At 36.4% G+C, this 18190-nt stretch overlaps 1 protein-coding gene across 1 annotated transcript in view; it reads left to right on the plus strand.

Annotated features, from left to right (window-relative positions):
• The window catches only part of NDUFAF2 (NADH:ubiquinone oxidoreductase complex assembly factor 2), a gene marked incomplete at both ends in the record, with an annotated part of 168503 nt that overhangs the window by 102338 nt on the left and 47975 nt on the right, over positions 1-18190 (plus strand). Inside the window, one exon of the mRNA XM_080701027.1 lies at positions 14457-14546. Within this exon, the coding sequence (XP_080557153.1) occupies positions 14457-14546 (90 nt within the window). The remainder of the gene's footprint in view (positions 1-14456; positions 14547-18190) is intronic.

Below are 18190 nucleotides of genomic sequence, written 5' to 3' on the forward strand. Positions count from 1 at the left end.
AGGATACACTGCTCAGAAATGGCTGTTCTTCAATCATCTGTAGCTTTCTCTGAAAACTGCCAACAAGTGATACAGGGGATATACACAAGATAAAGGATCCAAGCTGAATGGACATGCCTCTCTGAGTTTTCCTTTGTCATGACAGATTCCTAGAAGTCAGCAAATTCTGAAGGCCTGATAAATTGAGGCATCTGCTAAGTCAGAGGATCCTGGAATCATTGGCTTGTTGCCTTTTATGTGTAGTTTCAGTTGTTGGTGGTGGTGCTAAGTTACATCAGTTCACACACTCCAGTCTCCCTGTTGCTGTAAAATGCTTTACTGGCAACAGTTACTTTACTATTTTATTCCTTTCTGTGTTGTGAGGCTTTCATGAGTTTTCAGTTCAGTGTCCTTGGCTGTAACCAGCCACAACTCTTCATGCTTTTAGCACTTGTCGTTAGCATCTTTAAATGTCAAGTATGTATGAGGACATTTGTTAATTGAGGTAAAATTCACACAACATGAAATTATGCATTTTAAGTGAACTGTATGCTGGCATTAAGTTCATTTATGTTGTTATACAATTATTGCCTCTGTCCAGTTCCACAACATTTAATGAAGACATTTTTTTTTTAACTTAATGTAATGTCTTTGAATAAATGACTGGAGCAGGTTTCCGTCCCTTGGTTTGTAAGAGTTTTAAGAAATGATGAGATTATTAACTGTTCTAGAATTTATTAACTTTCTTAATTGCAGTAAAATACATATAAAATAAAATTTGCGATTTTAGTCATGCCTACATCTATAATTAAGCGATGGTAAGTATATTCATATTACTGTGCAGCCAATTTCTAGAATTTTTTTTCTCTTTCAGTGCTAAAATACTATTCTCATTCCCTTTCTCCCCTACCAGGCTGTTTTTAGTCTTTATGAACTTGACTTCTCCAGGTACCTCATATAAGTCATTGTCTTTTTGTGATGGGTTCATTTTTCTTAGTATAATGTCCTCAAAGTTTGTCCATGTTGTAGCATGTATACACACGCACACACACACACACACACACACACACACACATATTGCAGAAAATTGAGTTTTGTATAGGGACAGTGACAGAGTTGCATGATAAAATTGTGTTATAGGATTTAACATGCATAGCCAGGTGCAGTAGCATCTATCTAAGAGGATTACAGGTTCAAGGCCAGCCTCTGCAACTTAACAAGAGCCTGTTTCAAAATAAAAAATAAACAGGACTGGGGTTTAGCTTCAAGTTAGAATGCCCCTGGGCTCAATCTTTAGCACCACACAAGCAAAAATAAGTAAATAAAAAATTAGCATTTGTTATCCCTGGGGTCAATCCTCAGCATAAAATGAAACAAAAACTTGAGTTGAGGTCATTGTCTTCCTTCTTCCAAAAAGGGCATGAGATTGAGGACTCAAAGACGAGGCATAAAATTACAGTGAAAGGAGACAGTAAAATCAGGGAAGAAAGAAGTGGAGTCAGATTTTGAGGCTCTTATTGCACGTACATTTTCTAAGAGCAGATTCAGAAGCAACATACACCTGTAATCCCAGCACGTGGGAGGCTAAGACAGGAGGATTGAAGGTTCAAGACCAGTCTTAGTGAAATAGCAAGACCCTCAGCAGTTTATTGAGATCCTATTTCAAAATAAAATGCAAAGAAAGGACTAGGGTTGTTACTCAGAAGTAGAATGCCCCTGAGTTCAATCCCCAGTACCAAAAGAAAAAAAAAAAAAAAAGAGTGAGTTGGGAAACAACAGAGGCAGGGAAAACAGGGGGCCAGTATGAACCTCTATGGATATTATTTGAGAAACAGTTTCCCTAATTATAAAAATACACGTGGTTATAAGAAATAAAAAATAAAAATCACATCTAATAGAACAATATACATTGTTGTTGCTCAATAAATATAATTGCTCATCTCCTAAATGAGTCAGATAACATTGATTAGTAAAATATATTAACATAATATTGATGAAGTTAGACTATATTACACATCTCTGGACCCAGGAGTTTATAAAGAAGTAACAGAAGTAGGGAAGAAAAATATTGTTTTGTTATTTATTTTTATTACTAAGAATAAAGAATTTTTAAGTCCAGTTTATTCTTTTTTGGGGGTAAATATCCTGCTATGCATTATCAGGGCACCTCTAAGTAGAGGCTGATTCCACTCTGATGTGCATTCTATTTTTAGAGATTCTACCTTAGAGTAATGTTACCATGTTGCAGGTCTTACTATTTGTGACTCTGGTCATCTTTATCTTTTGGAGCGTCAATAAAAAAGGAATAAGTAGATAAAAATAGCAGGATTGGTGATCATTTTTGTAATCTAAACAAGCAAAATGAGACCAACCTTTCCTTTTTAGGCTTCTACCTCTTGCCTTTTGGTGAATCGAATTTATTAGCATATCTTTTTACCAGTGAGCTGTACTAGAGAATAAAGATAAAATTATGTCATCCAGTTTTATTGCTTATTAGCCAAGGTGAAGTTTTACCACAGAGAAAGTTCAATGCCTAAAATAATTTGGTGCTATATATAAATTGCTGTTGCTGAAATTTTCTTTACTATCTTGCTTGTGATCAGCCTCCGACTACCTTAAGAATGCCTGTCTAGTGACACATGCCTCCTGAGGATAAGTGAATTGAAGAGTATCATCCTCTTGCCATTCAGACTTCTTTTCTCTAAGGACTTCTAGGTCCAAAGTGAATGATTTCTTACTGAACTTACTCTATGTACACATTGGAAATGAAACCTAAGTCAGAATCCAGCCTTAATTTTTAGACAGCAGCTGAAATTGGCTTATACCTCCTTAGAGTATGGACCTGTACTCGTTTGTGATAGCTTGCTTGACTAACTTCTTGAAGGATAATGGAGGGAAAGAAGCAAATACATGATGGTCTTTCTGCCATTCATGGATCTTGGTTTTGTTTAGGGAGCCAATCTACGTTCATGGATGGATTTTAGAACCTCAGGAGTACAAAACTTGATCTGAAATAGGCTATAAGGAATGTGAAGAGGTACGTCAGTGGGAGGGGAGGGGAGAAAAGGTGGGTGGTGCTCTAGACCATGGAAGCTCGCCTTATATAGTTTTATAGATTTAAACTATTAAAGACATTTTTAAAATAGTGAACATTTTTGGTATGAACTGAACTCAATTCTTGTGTTTAAGAATCTGGCTCACAAATACTAGTTTAGTTCCTATTATGCTGATGACTATCATATTTCATTAGGTGATTATGTTATCTCTTTTGTATCAGAATAGCTTTCTATTCATTAATGATAAATGATGTCTGGTGGTTAACTAAATTAAATAGATTAATGAAGGGTATTAGTAATTTCATGGATTAATAAATAAATAAGTACAATTTAAAAAAATTAAGACCAATGCACCATTGAATGCACTCTATTTTTATTAAACTGTTCATATTTTAAAACTGTCATATATTCTGTGAATTAGTAACAGTAGCTAACAGTGTAGTTCATGACTCTTTTATGATTTATGATAAACGAGTCCTTGATATCTGTGAAAACTGTGGGATATAGAAGTCAAAGTCTCTGAAATTGTTTGGGTGTAGAAATAAGTAATAAGCCTTGTCTACCACATTTCAAATCCAAAAACACAGTTTAGACTAAGCACAAACTTTATATGTATTATAATTTTATAACTAACTATTCGTAATATTTTCTGCCATGTTTTTTTATTAACTCCTTTCATTTCTCTTTTTGCCTCTCTATTGACAGCCCAAATTGTTTCAAGTTGGATTTAGAAAGTGAAAATCAAAAACTTGGTTATACTGGTCTCTTTTATTTTTTGTTATTTTCTTTTATTTTATTTGTACTGGGAATTGAACCCAGGAGCATTCTACCTCTGAATCATACCCCCAACCCTTTTTATTTTTATTTATTTTTATTTTTTTGGTGGTGGTGGTACTGGGGTTCCTGGAAGCCCTTCTACCTCCGGGCTATACTCCCAGACCTATTTTTACATTTTTTATTTGGAAGCAGGGTCTCCTAAACCAGCGCGCACGGCTGGCTTCGAACCTGCGTGATCCTCCTGTCTCTGCCTCCCAAGCACGGGGATTACAAGCGTGCGCCACCACGCCCGGTGTATTTTTATTTATTTTTATTAATTAATTTATTTTTGGTGGTACTGGAGTTCCTGGAAACTCTTCTACCTCCGGGCTACACTCCCAGACCTATTTTATGTTTTTATTTGGAAACAGGGTCTCTTAAGCCAGTGAGGCTGACTTCAAATTTGAGCAATCCTCCTGTCTCCGCCTCCCAAGTGTGGGGATTACAAGCATGCACCACCACGCCCGGCTATTTTTTGTTTTGACACAGGATCTTGCTAGGTTGCTGAGGCTTTCCTCAAAGCTGAGATTTTCTTGTGTTAGCCTCCCAAGTCTGTAATTACAGGTGTGCACCACCATGCAGGCTGTTTATTTATTTATGGTACTAGAGGCTGAAGCCAGGAGCATTCTGCCTCCAAACTACCCCACGAACCCTTTTCATTTTGAAATAGGGTCTCCCAGAATTGCTTAGAGCCTCACTTGTTTCTGAGACTGACCTTGAACCTGCCTCTTGTCTCAGCCTCCCAGGTATTGGGATTGCTGATATGCACCCCACACCTGGCATTATTATACTGGTTTATATCTCACTTTCAGTGTTTGCTGACCTTGAGAGAAAAAAATGTAAATGCCCTTTATATTAAGCATATACAGATTGGAGTTTGTTTGTTTTAGTTAGAAAGTGTCCTTAAAAATGAAGATTTTCAATCACAGTCATAAATTTCATAAATTTCCTCTTATTTTAAAAATCTTTAAAAACTGGATTTTTTTTTTTTTTTTTTTTTTTTTGGTGGTACTGGGGTTCCTGGAAGCCCTTCTTCCTCCAGGATATACTCCCAGACCTATTTTATACTTTTTTATTTTTGGAAACAGGGTCTCTTAAGCCAGCGAGGCTGTTCGAACCAGCGTGATCCTCCTGTATCTGCCTCTCAAGTGCAGGGATTACAAGCATAAGTCACCACGACCGGCAAAAAACTGGAATTTCTATATGATATATCTTAGAGGCTATTTAATTTGGCTTTAAAAATTTATCTTCCCTTTCTTTATGTATTTAAGACATGTCATAATTCAGATTTATTTATTGCAGAATTACCTAATGTTAATTTCTTGTGATATTTTGTTAAGTATTCAAATTCTCAACTATAAACAGTCTCAACTTTATACATTAGAAATTTAGCTTTAAAGAGAAGTATAGAATATATTAAGTGAATAGAAACTTTCAAAAACTGATTCCTACACTTTAATAAAAACTTGAAATGGCTGATTCTCTTTTATTTCTTCAGAGTGAACACATTTCATTAACTATAAATTGTTGTGAATTTATCATTTGGATCTTCTTTTTTTATGTGTGTGTGGTACTGAGGGTGGAACCCAGGGGCTTTTCTACCTCCTGGCTATACTCCCAGACCTATTTTTATACTTTATTTGAAAACAGGGTCACACTAAATTGCTGAGAGCCTCACTAAGTATATAAGGCTGGCTTCGAACCTGTCTGATCCTCCTGTCTCAGCTTCCCAAGCACTGGTATTACAAGTGTGTGCCACCACTTTGAGGGCAAGATCAACATAATAGCATATGTACTTTTTCAGGGGATCAGAAATTTTTTGTGGTTTGAAAAATAAATGATCAAGATTTTTTATTTTAAAAAACATTATTTTCGCTGGGCGTGGTGGCGCACGCTTGTAATCCCAGCATTCGGGAGGCTGAGACCTGGAGGATCGCGGTTTGCGGACAGCCTCAGCTACTTAGTGAAGCTCTCTGCAACTCAGTGAGACCCGGTTTCAAAATAAAGAATAAAAAAATAGGGCAGGGGGTGTAGCTCAGAGGTCGAATGCCCCTGGGTTCCATCCCCAGACCCGCAAAAAACAAAACAAAATAAAACAAAAACATTATTTTCAGTATTTCTTACCATTATAATGGTAAGAAAGTAAATGAAGTAAAATGGTAGACATTCCTAAGACTTATATGCTTGGCTTAGGAATATTAGAAAACTTGTTTAACTTTTATTGTAAATTTGCCTAAATGAGTACAGTAGATTTTTGTATATTTGTTGATTGAATAACATGTTTTTAGTAAATATAACATTATCCACCAATGGACTTCTTCTCAGCACTGAAGAACAAAATGATCTCATTTGTATAAAAATGGAAGGACCTAGAGAACATTATGTTAAGTGAGATTAGCCAGTCACAGAAAGTAAAGGGTCATATGTTTTCTCTAATGTGTGCAAGCTAGGGAGTAATTAGGATACTAGAGGGACTCCAGATAATGGAGGAAAACCTCATTGGAGCCAGGGAGGATTAATAATAAATAGTGTATTATCTCTGGGGAACATACACAGATTTGCAATAACTTCATTTTTTCTCAAATTTTAATGTTCTTCATATGTCATTTCAGATTTAAATTTTATTTATGACTTTTTTTTGATACTGGAGATGGAACCCCAGGGACATGCCACCTCCGAGCTACACCCTCAGCTCTATTTTTTTATTCTTTATTTTGAAACAGGGTCTCACTAAGTTGCAAAGGTCCTCATTAAGTAGTTGAGGCTGTCTGTGAACCATGATCCTCCTGTCTCAACCTCCCAAATGATGGGATTACAAGTGTGTACCACCACGCTCAGCTTATTTATGACTTTTAAAATGTAGCTGGGCATGGTGGCGCATGCTTGTAATCCCAGCATTTGGGAGGCTGAGACTGGAGGATCACAGTTTGAGGACAGCCTCAGCTACTTAGTGAGGCCCTCTGCAACTTAGTGAGACCCTGTTTCAAAATAAAGAATAAAAAATAGGGCAGGGGGTGTAGCTCAGAGGTCAAATGCCTCTGGGTTCCATCCCCAGACCCGCAAAAAAATAAATAAAAAATAAAAATAAATAAATAAAAAGTAATGAAGCCAGGTTTAAGGAAAAGAATATTAGTATGCTATTAGTCTTTTTTATTTTTATCTTTTGAAACAGGTTCTCTCACTGAGTTGCAAAGAGACTTGCTAAGTAGCAGAGGCTATCAGCAAACCGCGATCCTCTAGTCTCCACCTCCCAAATGCTGGGATTACAAGCCTGTGCCACCACACCTGGCAACCAAGCATTTTTATGTAATTTCAGATTTTCTACCATAAAATAAGCTTATATTTCTTATGAGAAACTGTAACTATGGGAATCTAATAAACCTTTATCTAATCCATTGAACTAGTTAGCAGTTTTTTAAATTCTAAAAGCTTATCACTAAGGACGCTTTAATTGCTTAAGAAAAAAGGTTTTACCTGATGAGACCTACTGAGATAGCCTTTCATATTCATATAAATATATGTAGGTTTTGTCAAATTATAGAATCATCACATTTCCAAGCAGGAGTGTTTCGGGGTGTGTGTGTGTGTGTGTGTGTGTGTGTGTGTGTGTGTGTGTTACTGGGTGTAGAACCCAGAGGCATTCTACCTCCAAGCTATATCCCCAGTTCTATTTTTTATTCTTTATTTTGAAACAGGATCTCACTGAGTTCCAGGGGGCCTCACTAAGTAGCTGAGGCTTTCTGCAAATCACGATCCTCCTGTCTCAGCCTCCTAAGTACTGGGATTACAAGCATACACCACCATGCCCAGTTTAGGAGTGCTTCATTTAATCACTATGGGAAAATAGCAGCTTTATCATGATAGTTATTAATAAAATGTTAGTCTTAATTGAATATCTGTAATTATACCACACACCGGCGTTGTAAATGCTAATTTTAAAATCTTGAATGAAAAGAGCTTACACTTAGGAGTCGGGAAAATGCTTTTATTAAAATGCCAGCTATACTCCTTTAATCACCTGTATATATTTGGATAAGTGAATTACTCCAGTCTTCTTTTTCCTAATCTGTAAAAGGTTGTTTTAAAGATGAGAGATATAATATGAAAGGCAGCTAAACATTGCCTGGTACATAGCAGTCTCTTAATAAAAAGATGCTGCATCTGAGTAACTTCAGTCAAATTATGCTTAAGTCATGTGTAAAAATGGCTTTCAGTGTACGAATTTCTATTTTGGTACTCATAATTCATATTCATTTTACTTACGATTCTTCAGAGTAGCAAAGTTTAAAAGTGCAAATCTAATACATGTAGTTATGGGTCTTGGTTTTCAGTAGCCCTCACTTTCATACATTATGCATGGACACTTCTAAGCCTCTATTTTGTGTGCAGAACTTGGGATTTATTTATTTATTTATTTATTTATTTATTTATTTATTTATTTATTTATTTATGGTAGCACTGGGGGTGGAACCCAGGGACTTTCTGTTTCTACCTCCAGGATATACTCCCAGACCTATTTTTATAATATTTTTAGAAACAGGGTCTCATAAGTTGCTGAGAGCCTCATTAAGTAGCTGAGGCTGGCTTTAAACCTGTGTGATCCTCCTGCCTCAACCTCCCAAGCGCGGGGATAACAAGCGTGCTTCACCATGCCTGGCTGGTCTTTTTTTTTTTTTTTTTTTTTTGCAGGTCTGGGGATGGAACTCAGGAGCATTCGACCTCCGAGCTACATCCACTGCCCTATTTTTGATTCTTTATTTTGAAACCAGGCCTCACTGAGTTGCAGAAGGCCTCACTAAGTAGCTGTGGTTGTCTGCAAACTGCGATCCTCGGGTCTCAGCTTCCCGAATGCTGGGATTACAAGCGTGCACCACCACGCTCAGCTCTGGTCTTTTATATTTAGAATTATCACATGACTGTACTGCTTACTGCCACTTAGGTAAGGGACCAAAAGTCAGACACGAAAGATCATACCCTGATCATCCTGCCTACTTCATCACCATTGCTCTAAGCCAGGACCTTCTGTCAAAGACCTAAAACTTGCTATTTACAAGGGAGCAGCAATCCTCAAAATGTCACCTCTTTTGTGGTGGCACACACTAGGAGGCTGAGACACGCTAGGAGGCTGAGACACGCTAGGAGGAGGATCACAGGTTTGCAGCCAGCCTCAGCAATTCAGCAAGACTTGTCTGCAACCTAGCTAGAGACCTTTTTTTTTTCCCCAGTACTGGGGGTTGGGGGGGGTAGGGGGTGGGGGGTGGAACCCAGGGCATTCTACCTCCTAGTTACACCCCCAGACCCCCGGCCAGCCCTATTTTTTATTCTTTGTTTCGAAACAAGTCTCTCTAAATTGCCCAGGGCCTAAGTAGCTGAGGCTATCTGTGAACCTGAGATCCTCCTATCTCAGCCTCCCAATTACTGGAATTAAGAGCATTCATCACCACGCCTGACTTAGACCTGGTCCCCAAAACACACACACACACACACACACACACACACACACACACACACACACACACATACACACTTACTTCTGGCTTCCACATAATGTTGCTGTACTAGTAGGAACTGTTAGGCTGGAAGTAGACAACTGGTTAAAAACTCTCACTGAGGTTTGTGTTTAATTGTGGGTCACAGCCAAAGTAGCCTTCTAACTTTGATTTCATAGTGGTAGAAGAAAAATCCCTTTCATATATAGGATTTCAGAAGCTCTGAAATTTAAAAGACTGCCAAAATACCTGCCCTGGTTGTCTGGATACATAAGAGAAGGAGCAATGGTCTTGGGAAAAAGTTGCCTGAGTTGGTGGCCCTCTTATTCTTGAGGACCATTGGTATCTCCTGCCGTGTGCACCAGTCTTACTCACCCTAAGAAAGCACTACCTGTAGGTAATAACAATAATCTTATAATTGTTAACCCAGCCATATTTTCTAATATACTTTTATTGGAGCATTGTAATCTCACATCATAATGTAGTTCAAAGTGATAGGGACATACATGCACACAGCACTTGGTGAGCTTCCCCCTAGGTCCTCTACCTACTCCCTCATCCCTTCTCTACACATGATATTGAGATAGGCATTGATAATTTCACATATGTAAATAACATCAATGCAAGTGTTTCATTAATTCTCCCCCCACATTTTTTCCTAGATCTCCTTCATCACTCCACTGGGGTTTCTCCTACTTTATCTAACAAATCTTTCTTGTATTCTAATTACTCCCTAGCTTCCACACATGAGAAAATACATATGACCCTTCATTTTCTGTGACTGATTCATCTCAGTTAATATAATATTCTCCAGGTTCATCCATTTTCCTGCTAGTGACATAATTCTTCATTACTGCATAGGATTCCATTGTGTGTATAGTCCATATTTTCATAATCCATTTTTCTGTTGATGGACATCTAGTTTGCTTCCATGATCTGGTTATTGTCAGTTCTGCTCTGAACATGGATGTGTATGTATTACTGTAATATTCTGATTTAAATCCCTTTGGAAAGATAACCAGAAGTTGTATAGCTGGATTGTATGGTGGGTCCATCCCACATTTCTGAAGGATCTTCACTCTGATCTACATTGCTGTAGATCAGAGTGAAGATCTGATCTACACTAATTTCCAAGCCCATCAACAGTGCAGAAGAATTAGTATTGCCCCACATCCTCACCAGTATTTATTTTTGTTTGTATTATTGATGATTGCCATTTGAATTGAGGTTAAGATGGAATCTCAGTGTAGTTTTGATTTACAACTCCATTATTGCGAATGATGTTGAACATTTCTTCTTATATTTATTGGTCATTTATATTTCTTCTTTTTGACATGTCTGTTTACTTCAATTGTTCATTTCTTGATTGGGTTATTTGTTATTTTTAGTGTTGTCTTTTAAGTTCTTTTTATATTCTAGATATTAGTCCTCTATCAGAGAAGTAGCCAGCTAAGAGAGTCTGTAAGCTCTCTTTAGATTCTTGAAGCTTTTCTTTGTTGCATAGAACACAGCTATGTTTTAAAATTATGTCTTATTCCATTTTTATTTTCATCTTATTTTATTTTATTGTTGTCCAGGGCCTTGTTCAACTCTATATGTGTAACACACACACAATATGCAGAGGCAGAGGAAATTATTTCCAAATAAAAACAAAGATAATCCCCTTTCATTACTAATTCTATTTTTGTGTGTGTGGCAATGTTGAGGATCAAATGCAGGGCCTCCAGACCCAATGCAAGTATTCTACCAACTATCTACATCCCCATCTCCAGTAATAATTCCTACCAGAACCAGTTTTTACCATGATGGTTATAAAATAATTTTTTCAGCCATGACACTTTTTTCATATTTACTATTTAGCATTGTAGTAGACAAGAGTGCTTTCATCTCTTCAATTTATTTGTCCATCTGTCTATCCTTAGTCCTATGGCTTTTTAGATTCCTTTTTTCCCCCAGTGGTGTAGATAGTTCTTAACATTTTGGTCTCAGAATCACTTTAAACTCGTCAGAGTTGTTAAAATTAAACTTTTTTATGGTATATGTATTTATACTTATATTAAAACTCAAATGGGAATTTTAAGCTTATTGTTTAAAGAGGACAACAAATCCATTATATTTTAATATAAAAACTATAGTCTTCTCTCAGTATTCATGGGGAACTGGTTCCAAAACCTATTGCAGATGCCAAGATCTGCAAATGCTTAGTCTCTTTTATAAAATGGCATAATATTTGCATATGACCCAAGCACAGCCTCTCATGTACTTTAAAACATCTCTAAATTACTTATAATATCTAGCATGATATAAATGCTATATAAATAGTTGTTATACTGTTGCTTAGAAAATAATGACAAGAAAAAGTCTGTACATGTTCAGTACAGATACAGTTTTGTTTTTTAGTATTTTTAATCAGTTGTTTGAATCTGTGGTCACAGAAACCATGGCTATAGGGAGGGCCCAGTGTATTTCTTTTCTTTTCCTTTTTTTTTTTACCAAAAATAACTGTATTTTTTAAAACAGAAAATTTTAGAAAAAAGCTTACCATTATTTTATGCTTTTACATATCCAGTTAACCTCTGACATAATTGATCTGAGAATAAAGGATACCTGGGCTTTCTCCCTCCACCAATAGGGCTTGGAATCTTTAAGGAACCTATTTTCCTCTGGAAGGTACATACCTGGTAACCGAAATTCCTCAAAGCATTTTTTTCTATCCCCAGTATTTCTTCATCTTCTTTTCTTTTAGGTCAGAAACAAGAAAAAAAAATGGAGGGGTGAGGAGGGTGGGGGAAATATTTTTTCCATGATGGAGTTAAAACTCTCAAAGAATTCCTTTGACGACCAGGATATTAACTGGGTCACTGAACTTTACAACTCTTCCTCCTCTGATCTTAAATTTCTGTTCTTAATTTGTAAAATTTACTTTGCATGACATACCTGATACACATTCTTTAAATGACATACATTTTCCTTTAGTCTTCTTTTAACTTGCTTTATTTTGCATTCTCAAAGAAGCAAAGTCTTTTATTTTTGTCCTTACATTTTAAAACACACTTGAACAAAAGAAATGTTAACAGACTTTTACAGGAACTTCCTTTTTTTCAGAATATCAGAACATTTTGAGAAACTGAATATTGATTTTAAGATATTAAATAATGACATGAGAAGTTAAGTATTTTCTGTGTGGCAAGAAAAATATATTACTTTAACTTTATAAATATATGTGTATGTATCTGTGTATATACAATGTGTAAAGTGTTAATAATAGGATAATTTAGGTGGTAGGGTTATAGATTAATTTTATTCCTTTACAATTTTTGTATTTTTCAGAATTCCTTCAGTGAATGTTTAGTGAATATTGATTGTTTTAGGATTGGTATGTTAAATTATTTGAACTGTGTTTCCTATGTTCTGAAAATACTCTAATGAGAGGAATTTTTATTATTTTATTTTATTTTTTGAGGTACTGGGGATTAAACCCTCTAACCTATATCCCCAGCCCTATTTTTTATCCTTTACTTGAAACAGGGTCTCACTAAGTTGTGGGGAGCCTCACTAAGTAGGTGAGGCTGGCTGCAAACCTATGGTCCTCCTGTCTCAGCCTTGCAAATACTAGGATTACAAGCATGAGACACCAAACCCAGCTATGGTTTTTATTTTTTAAAGAGATATATCTTATGCCAGGTGTGGTGGCACATGCTTGTAATCCCAGTACTTGGGAGGCTGAGACAGGAGGATCACACAGGTTCGAAGCCATTCTCATCTACCTAGTGAGTCTCTCAGCAACTTAGTGAGACCCTGTTTCCAAATAAAATATAAAATAGGTGTGGGAGTATAGCTCAGAGGTGGGTTCCATCTCCAGTACCACAATAAAATAAAAAAGATATAAACTCATTTTTAATTTTCTTAAAAATAGCAGTTTCTTCTGCTTTTAGCTTAGCTCTTATATTTTAGTAGTCAATAGATATAACATTTGTGGATGTCTTAAAGACTGACAATATAATTTAGTGATTAAGTATCAGAAGCTGGAGTATAAAGACCTGTGTTCAAATCCTGACTCCTATTTCTTAGTGAGTGACCTGAAATATTTTGAAGCCATCATTTTGACAAAACTGATTTGAAGATATAATAAGACTTTCTAAAAACAAGGAAATGATAGATAGTTTTATCAGAACTTAAAATAGGTACTAATCAACCTTTTATCTATTTTTTATTTTCATGTGGATCATATTGAAAATAGCATACATTCAGACTGTGCTTGGTGCCCTCTCCCCTCTATTTCCTCTTCCCCCCTCCCAACAATGACATGTGTTTAGGTTGACCATGCTACATTCATACTTATATGCATATTTGAATGTAGCTCCTCCATTAATCAACCTCGGCCTTCTTCCTCTCCTGCCCTTCCATTCTAGCTTTGTTGAGGTTTCCCCTGTTGGTGGGAGTGCAAACTAGTTCAGCTACTTTGGAGATCAGTGTGGAGATTCCTTAGAAAAGTGGGAATGGATCAACTTTTTATTTTTGAGGAATGTAGGCATTTCTGTCCCATTGTTGATCTTTGTTAGCATTTTTATTATGCTCTCTGCTTTCCTGTTTCTATATTGCTACCATCCCACTCTTTATGTTGATCTCTCACTTGAAACACCATACTTGAGGCTTACCAGTTTTTTTCCACAGAATCCAACTCATGGCTTGGTTCCCTGTGTTTTCCAATGTAGTATGGGTAAAGAGTGGAAGTAAGGTCTTACGGTCTATCGTGAGTAGTCACAGCAGCTGTTGGCACCTCTGAAATACATTCTTGTGAGTTTGAAGGCATTATACATTATTCAGATGTTTTTATTAGATCCAGCCCTGCAGGATCAACTGGTTATTCTTTTTCTTTACATAAAATGTGGGTGTATTCTACCAAAATTAATTTTATATACTATGGTAGAAAAAATAGTTTTCTAATTGTTTAGAAATTGCCTTTTCTAATGTATAATCCTAAATAGAATATATTATTTTTTTGCAACTTAATTCTTTAACCATATGAAGGGATATGCATTTTCAAAGGGAAGATAGTACATATACTATTATGTCATAGGTTCATTAAAAGATGTATTAATTCCTTTTCTTACAGGACAAACTATTCGAGAGAAAAGGATTGTAGAGGCACCAAATAAAAAAGAAGTAGACTATGAAGCAGGGGATATCCCAACAGAATGGGAAGGTAAGTTTCTGCTACTGGCAGAATTTTCTGGAAGGCAAATTGTTAAATGATAATACAAAATTAATGAGAGATATATAATTTCATACTTCTCTTTAAGAAAATAATTTATAGCCTGAACCTATCAGTTTTTAAAAAAAAAACATTTAATTTCTTTGTAACTTGTAAAGGTGACAGATTTTAGTATGGGAACACATGTATAACTAAAAGAACTTTGAAGCATTAGCAAAGATGGATGTAGAGTGAAGCAAGGAGAGCTCCTAGAATGCAAAATTTAAGGAGGCACCCACTCTCATGTACAGACCCTGCACCTGGACAACCCAGGATTTGAAGCCTACTTCTGGATTCATTACTTACATGAACTCCAGAAAGTAATATACTTTTCAGACTTAGTTTCTGCTTTTATACATTGTGGATAATACCTTTTTTTTTTTTTTTGCGGGTCTGGGGATGGAACCCAGGGGCATTTGACCTCTGAGCTACACCCCCTGCCCTATTTTTTATTCTTTATTTTGAAACAGGGTCTCACTGAGTTGCAGAGGGCCTCACTAAGTAGCTGAGGCTGTCCTCGAACTGTGATCCTCCAGGTCTCAGCCTCCCAATGCTGGGATTACAAGCATGTGCCACCACGCCCAGCGTGAGGATAATACCTTCTGTAGATAGCATTTGGAAAATTTGTTCAACTCAAAATGACCCTGTTACTGACCTCCTGTTTAGACAAGGAAGGATAGTTTATTTCTATCTTAAGACTCTGAAATTAAGATAAAAGATTGAAGAGAGATAAAATGGCAGCAGCTGTCTTTCTTTGTGACTGAGACAGTAACAGGAATGAACATAATGGAACAGAACATGGAAGCTTGTGAGTAGCCATCTTCAACCTACCGTCAAAGTTTTATTGCGAAAAAGCTGATGTACAGAGAAGAAAATGGAAACCAGTTTGCAAATACAAGTCGAGAAAGAGAAAGAGAGAACATCCATGTTTCCAAGAGCTTTCCAGTTCCAAATAATATTTCTTTCTGAAGGAAGGAGAACTGGAAGTCTGAGTTTCAAATGGCATAGCACCTGGCACATAGTCAAGTGTTCAGTAACTACTTTACTCAGTACATGAAATCTAGCTCGCCTTAGCTTTTGTTATTAGCTACGAAAAGAACCTTAGCTGAAACACTGACACCTATCTTACATTCTGCTTAATACTTGCCAGGTGTTTACATGTGTGCCTAGTAGTCTGCCATTGCTTCAAAGTCTATCATATTTAATCATCACAACAACTCTGTAAGATAGACACTGTAATTACACCCATTATTAGATAGAGCATCTAATAAGAGGTCCAGAAAGGTGAGATAAATTACCTGGGTTTTACAACTACATACATGTAGACCTATTGCTTCTTGTTGAGCATATCATGACACCTTACATGTAGTAGCTATAGGTATTATGTTATATAGCTCCCAGCAAGCAAATGTAAATATCATTTGAGTGAAATTTTTCATTTCAGCTTATTGCTATGAAAATACTAGAACTGTGAGAAAAAAAGCATAAAACTGGGTAGATAACAGATTTTTTTTTCTAAGAAATACAGAATATAAATTGGCAACCTCTAGGAGGAATAATTGAGCCTTCTTATTTTAACAGTTTCCAGTGTTTTATGCTACATTTGCAATTTTCGAATAATGCTTGCGCCTTCTTATAATGAGCCTTTTTTGTCATTTTTCCAATAATAATATAGAATTAAAATGTTTATAGAAATAAATTAAGTTATAAATAAACAAATAGGTAATGACTCATTTTTCAGCCTTTGAGACTTATAGAGAATTAGAATGAAGTTTTAATGCTTTTTATGACTCTGTCCTGATCTAATTCAGCATAACTATCCCATAGGGCATACTCTTAAAACAAATATATCAACCAAACACTGAAACAAAAATTATTTTTACTGTGGTACACATCAATTAGATATAAAAAATATGAACTTTACAGCATGAAAAAGTAAATTAAAACATAAATACACACAATACTACATACAGAAAAGATAGAAAAAATGTAAATGGTATCAACAGCAAATGAATCTAATGTATTTTCAGGGCCAGATGAACAAAAATTAGCATTTTTATTTTATTAGTAGCAGAGTACAATTACCTATTCCTTGCATAGTTTCCTATAATATTCATTACACAGTGTTCCTTTCATTCATTTATTTAGTAAGTGTCTATTGAATACCTTTGCATTCCTGGGTGGGAGAAAGCTCACATAAGTAAATAAACTATATAATATGTTAATGGCCACAGGAATAAAGCAGAGAAAAAGAGTATAGGGAGTATTAGGAATGACTTCTCAGCTTTAAGTAGTGTTCAAAAAAGGCCTTGCTGAGAAAAGTCCTTTTGAATAAAGACAGAAGACAGAGCTAGCCATGCAGTTAACTAGTAGAGGAGCATTCTCTGAGCAGAGCAGATGCAAAAGCCCTCAAGTAGGAGTATTCTCAAGGAGTTAAGGAATAGCAAGGAGACCAGTGTGGGATAGAGCCAGAAAGAAAGTAAGGAGATAAGTTTAAAGAGCTAACCACATGCCCATTTTTTTTCTTTTCTTTCCTCCTCCTCCTCCTCTTCCTCCTCCTCCTCCTCCTCCCTCCTCCTCCTCCTCCTCCTCCTCCCTCTTCCTCCTCCTCCTCCTCCTCCTCCTCCTCGTCTTCTTCCTCCTTCTCCTCGTCGTCGTCGTCTTATTATTATTCTTATTCTTATTCTTATTCTCTTGTACTGGGGCTTGAACCCAGGGGCATTCTATCTCTGAGCTACACCTCCAGCCCTATTTTATTTTATTTTATTTTTATTTTGAAACAGGGTCTCACTAAGTTGCAGAGGGCCTCACTAAGTAGCTGAGGCTGGCCACAAACCTGTGATCCTCCTGTCTCAGCCTCCCAAATACTGGGATTACAAGTGTGCACCGCTACACCCAGCTGCATGTTCAATTTTGTAGTGTCTCATAGTCCATGGTTAGGACCCTGGACTTTAAGTGAGACAGGAAGCCTTTGAAGAATTTTGAAAAGAGTAATCACATGCTAAGTTTTATTTAACAGGATCACTGTGACTGTTACATTGCATAGTCAAAACATGGAGACACATAAAGCTTTTGTAATACTTTAGGCAAAGGATAATTGACTTGGAACAGTCGGAATGGAAAGACGTACTGGCAGTCTGGATCTGTTGTGAGATTTGCTGATGTACTAAATACAGAATTCAGTAATAAGAAGTTAGAAGTCAGTAATGACATTTTGTTCTCACCTGGAAAAAGTAAAGTGGCTGTTAACTGTGATAGAGGAGACTTTATGGGAGGAGCAAATAGGGGGGAAATGAAATCAATTTTGGACATGGTATGTTTAAGTTGCCTATTTGACATATACGTAGAGATGATAAATTCTTTATGAGCAAAGAATTTAGTGGAAATGTCTGAGTTGGAAATGAAATTTGGGAGTTGCCAACTTTTAATTGCTTGTAAAGCCATGAGACTGGGTGACATCACAAAAAGAATGAGTAAATAAAAAATGAGAAGTTCAAAGACTGAACCCTATGTTCTTCCAAGGTTTAGGAATAATGGAGTCTAGAAATGAGGAGCCAGAAGAGTAAGAAGGAAAAAAAAAGTGTCACATAGTGAAT

This window comes from Muscardinus avellanarius (genome assembly GCF_963383645.1).
Source record: "Muscardinus avellanarius genome assembly, chromosome: 1".
Lineage (NCBI taxonomy): Eukaryota > Metazoa > Chordata > Mammalia > Rodentia > Gliridae > Muscardinus > Muscardinus avellanarius.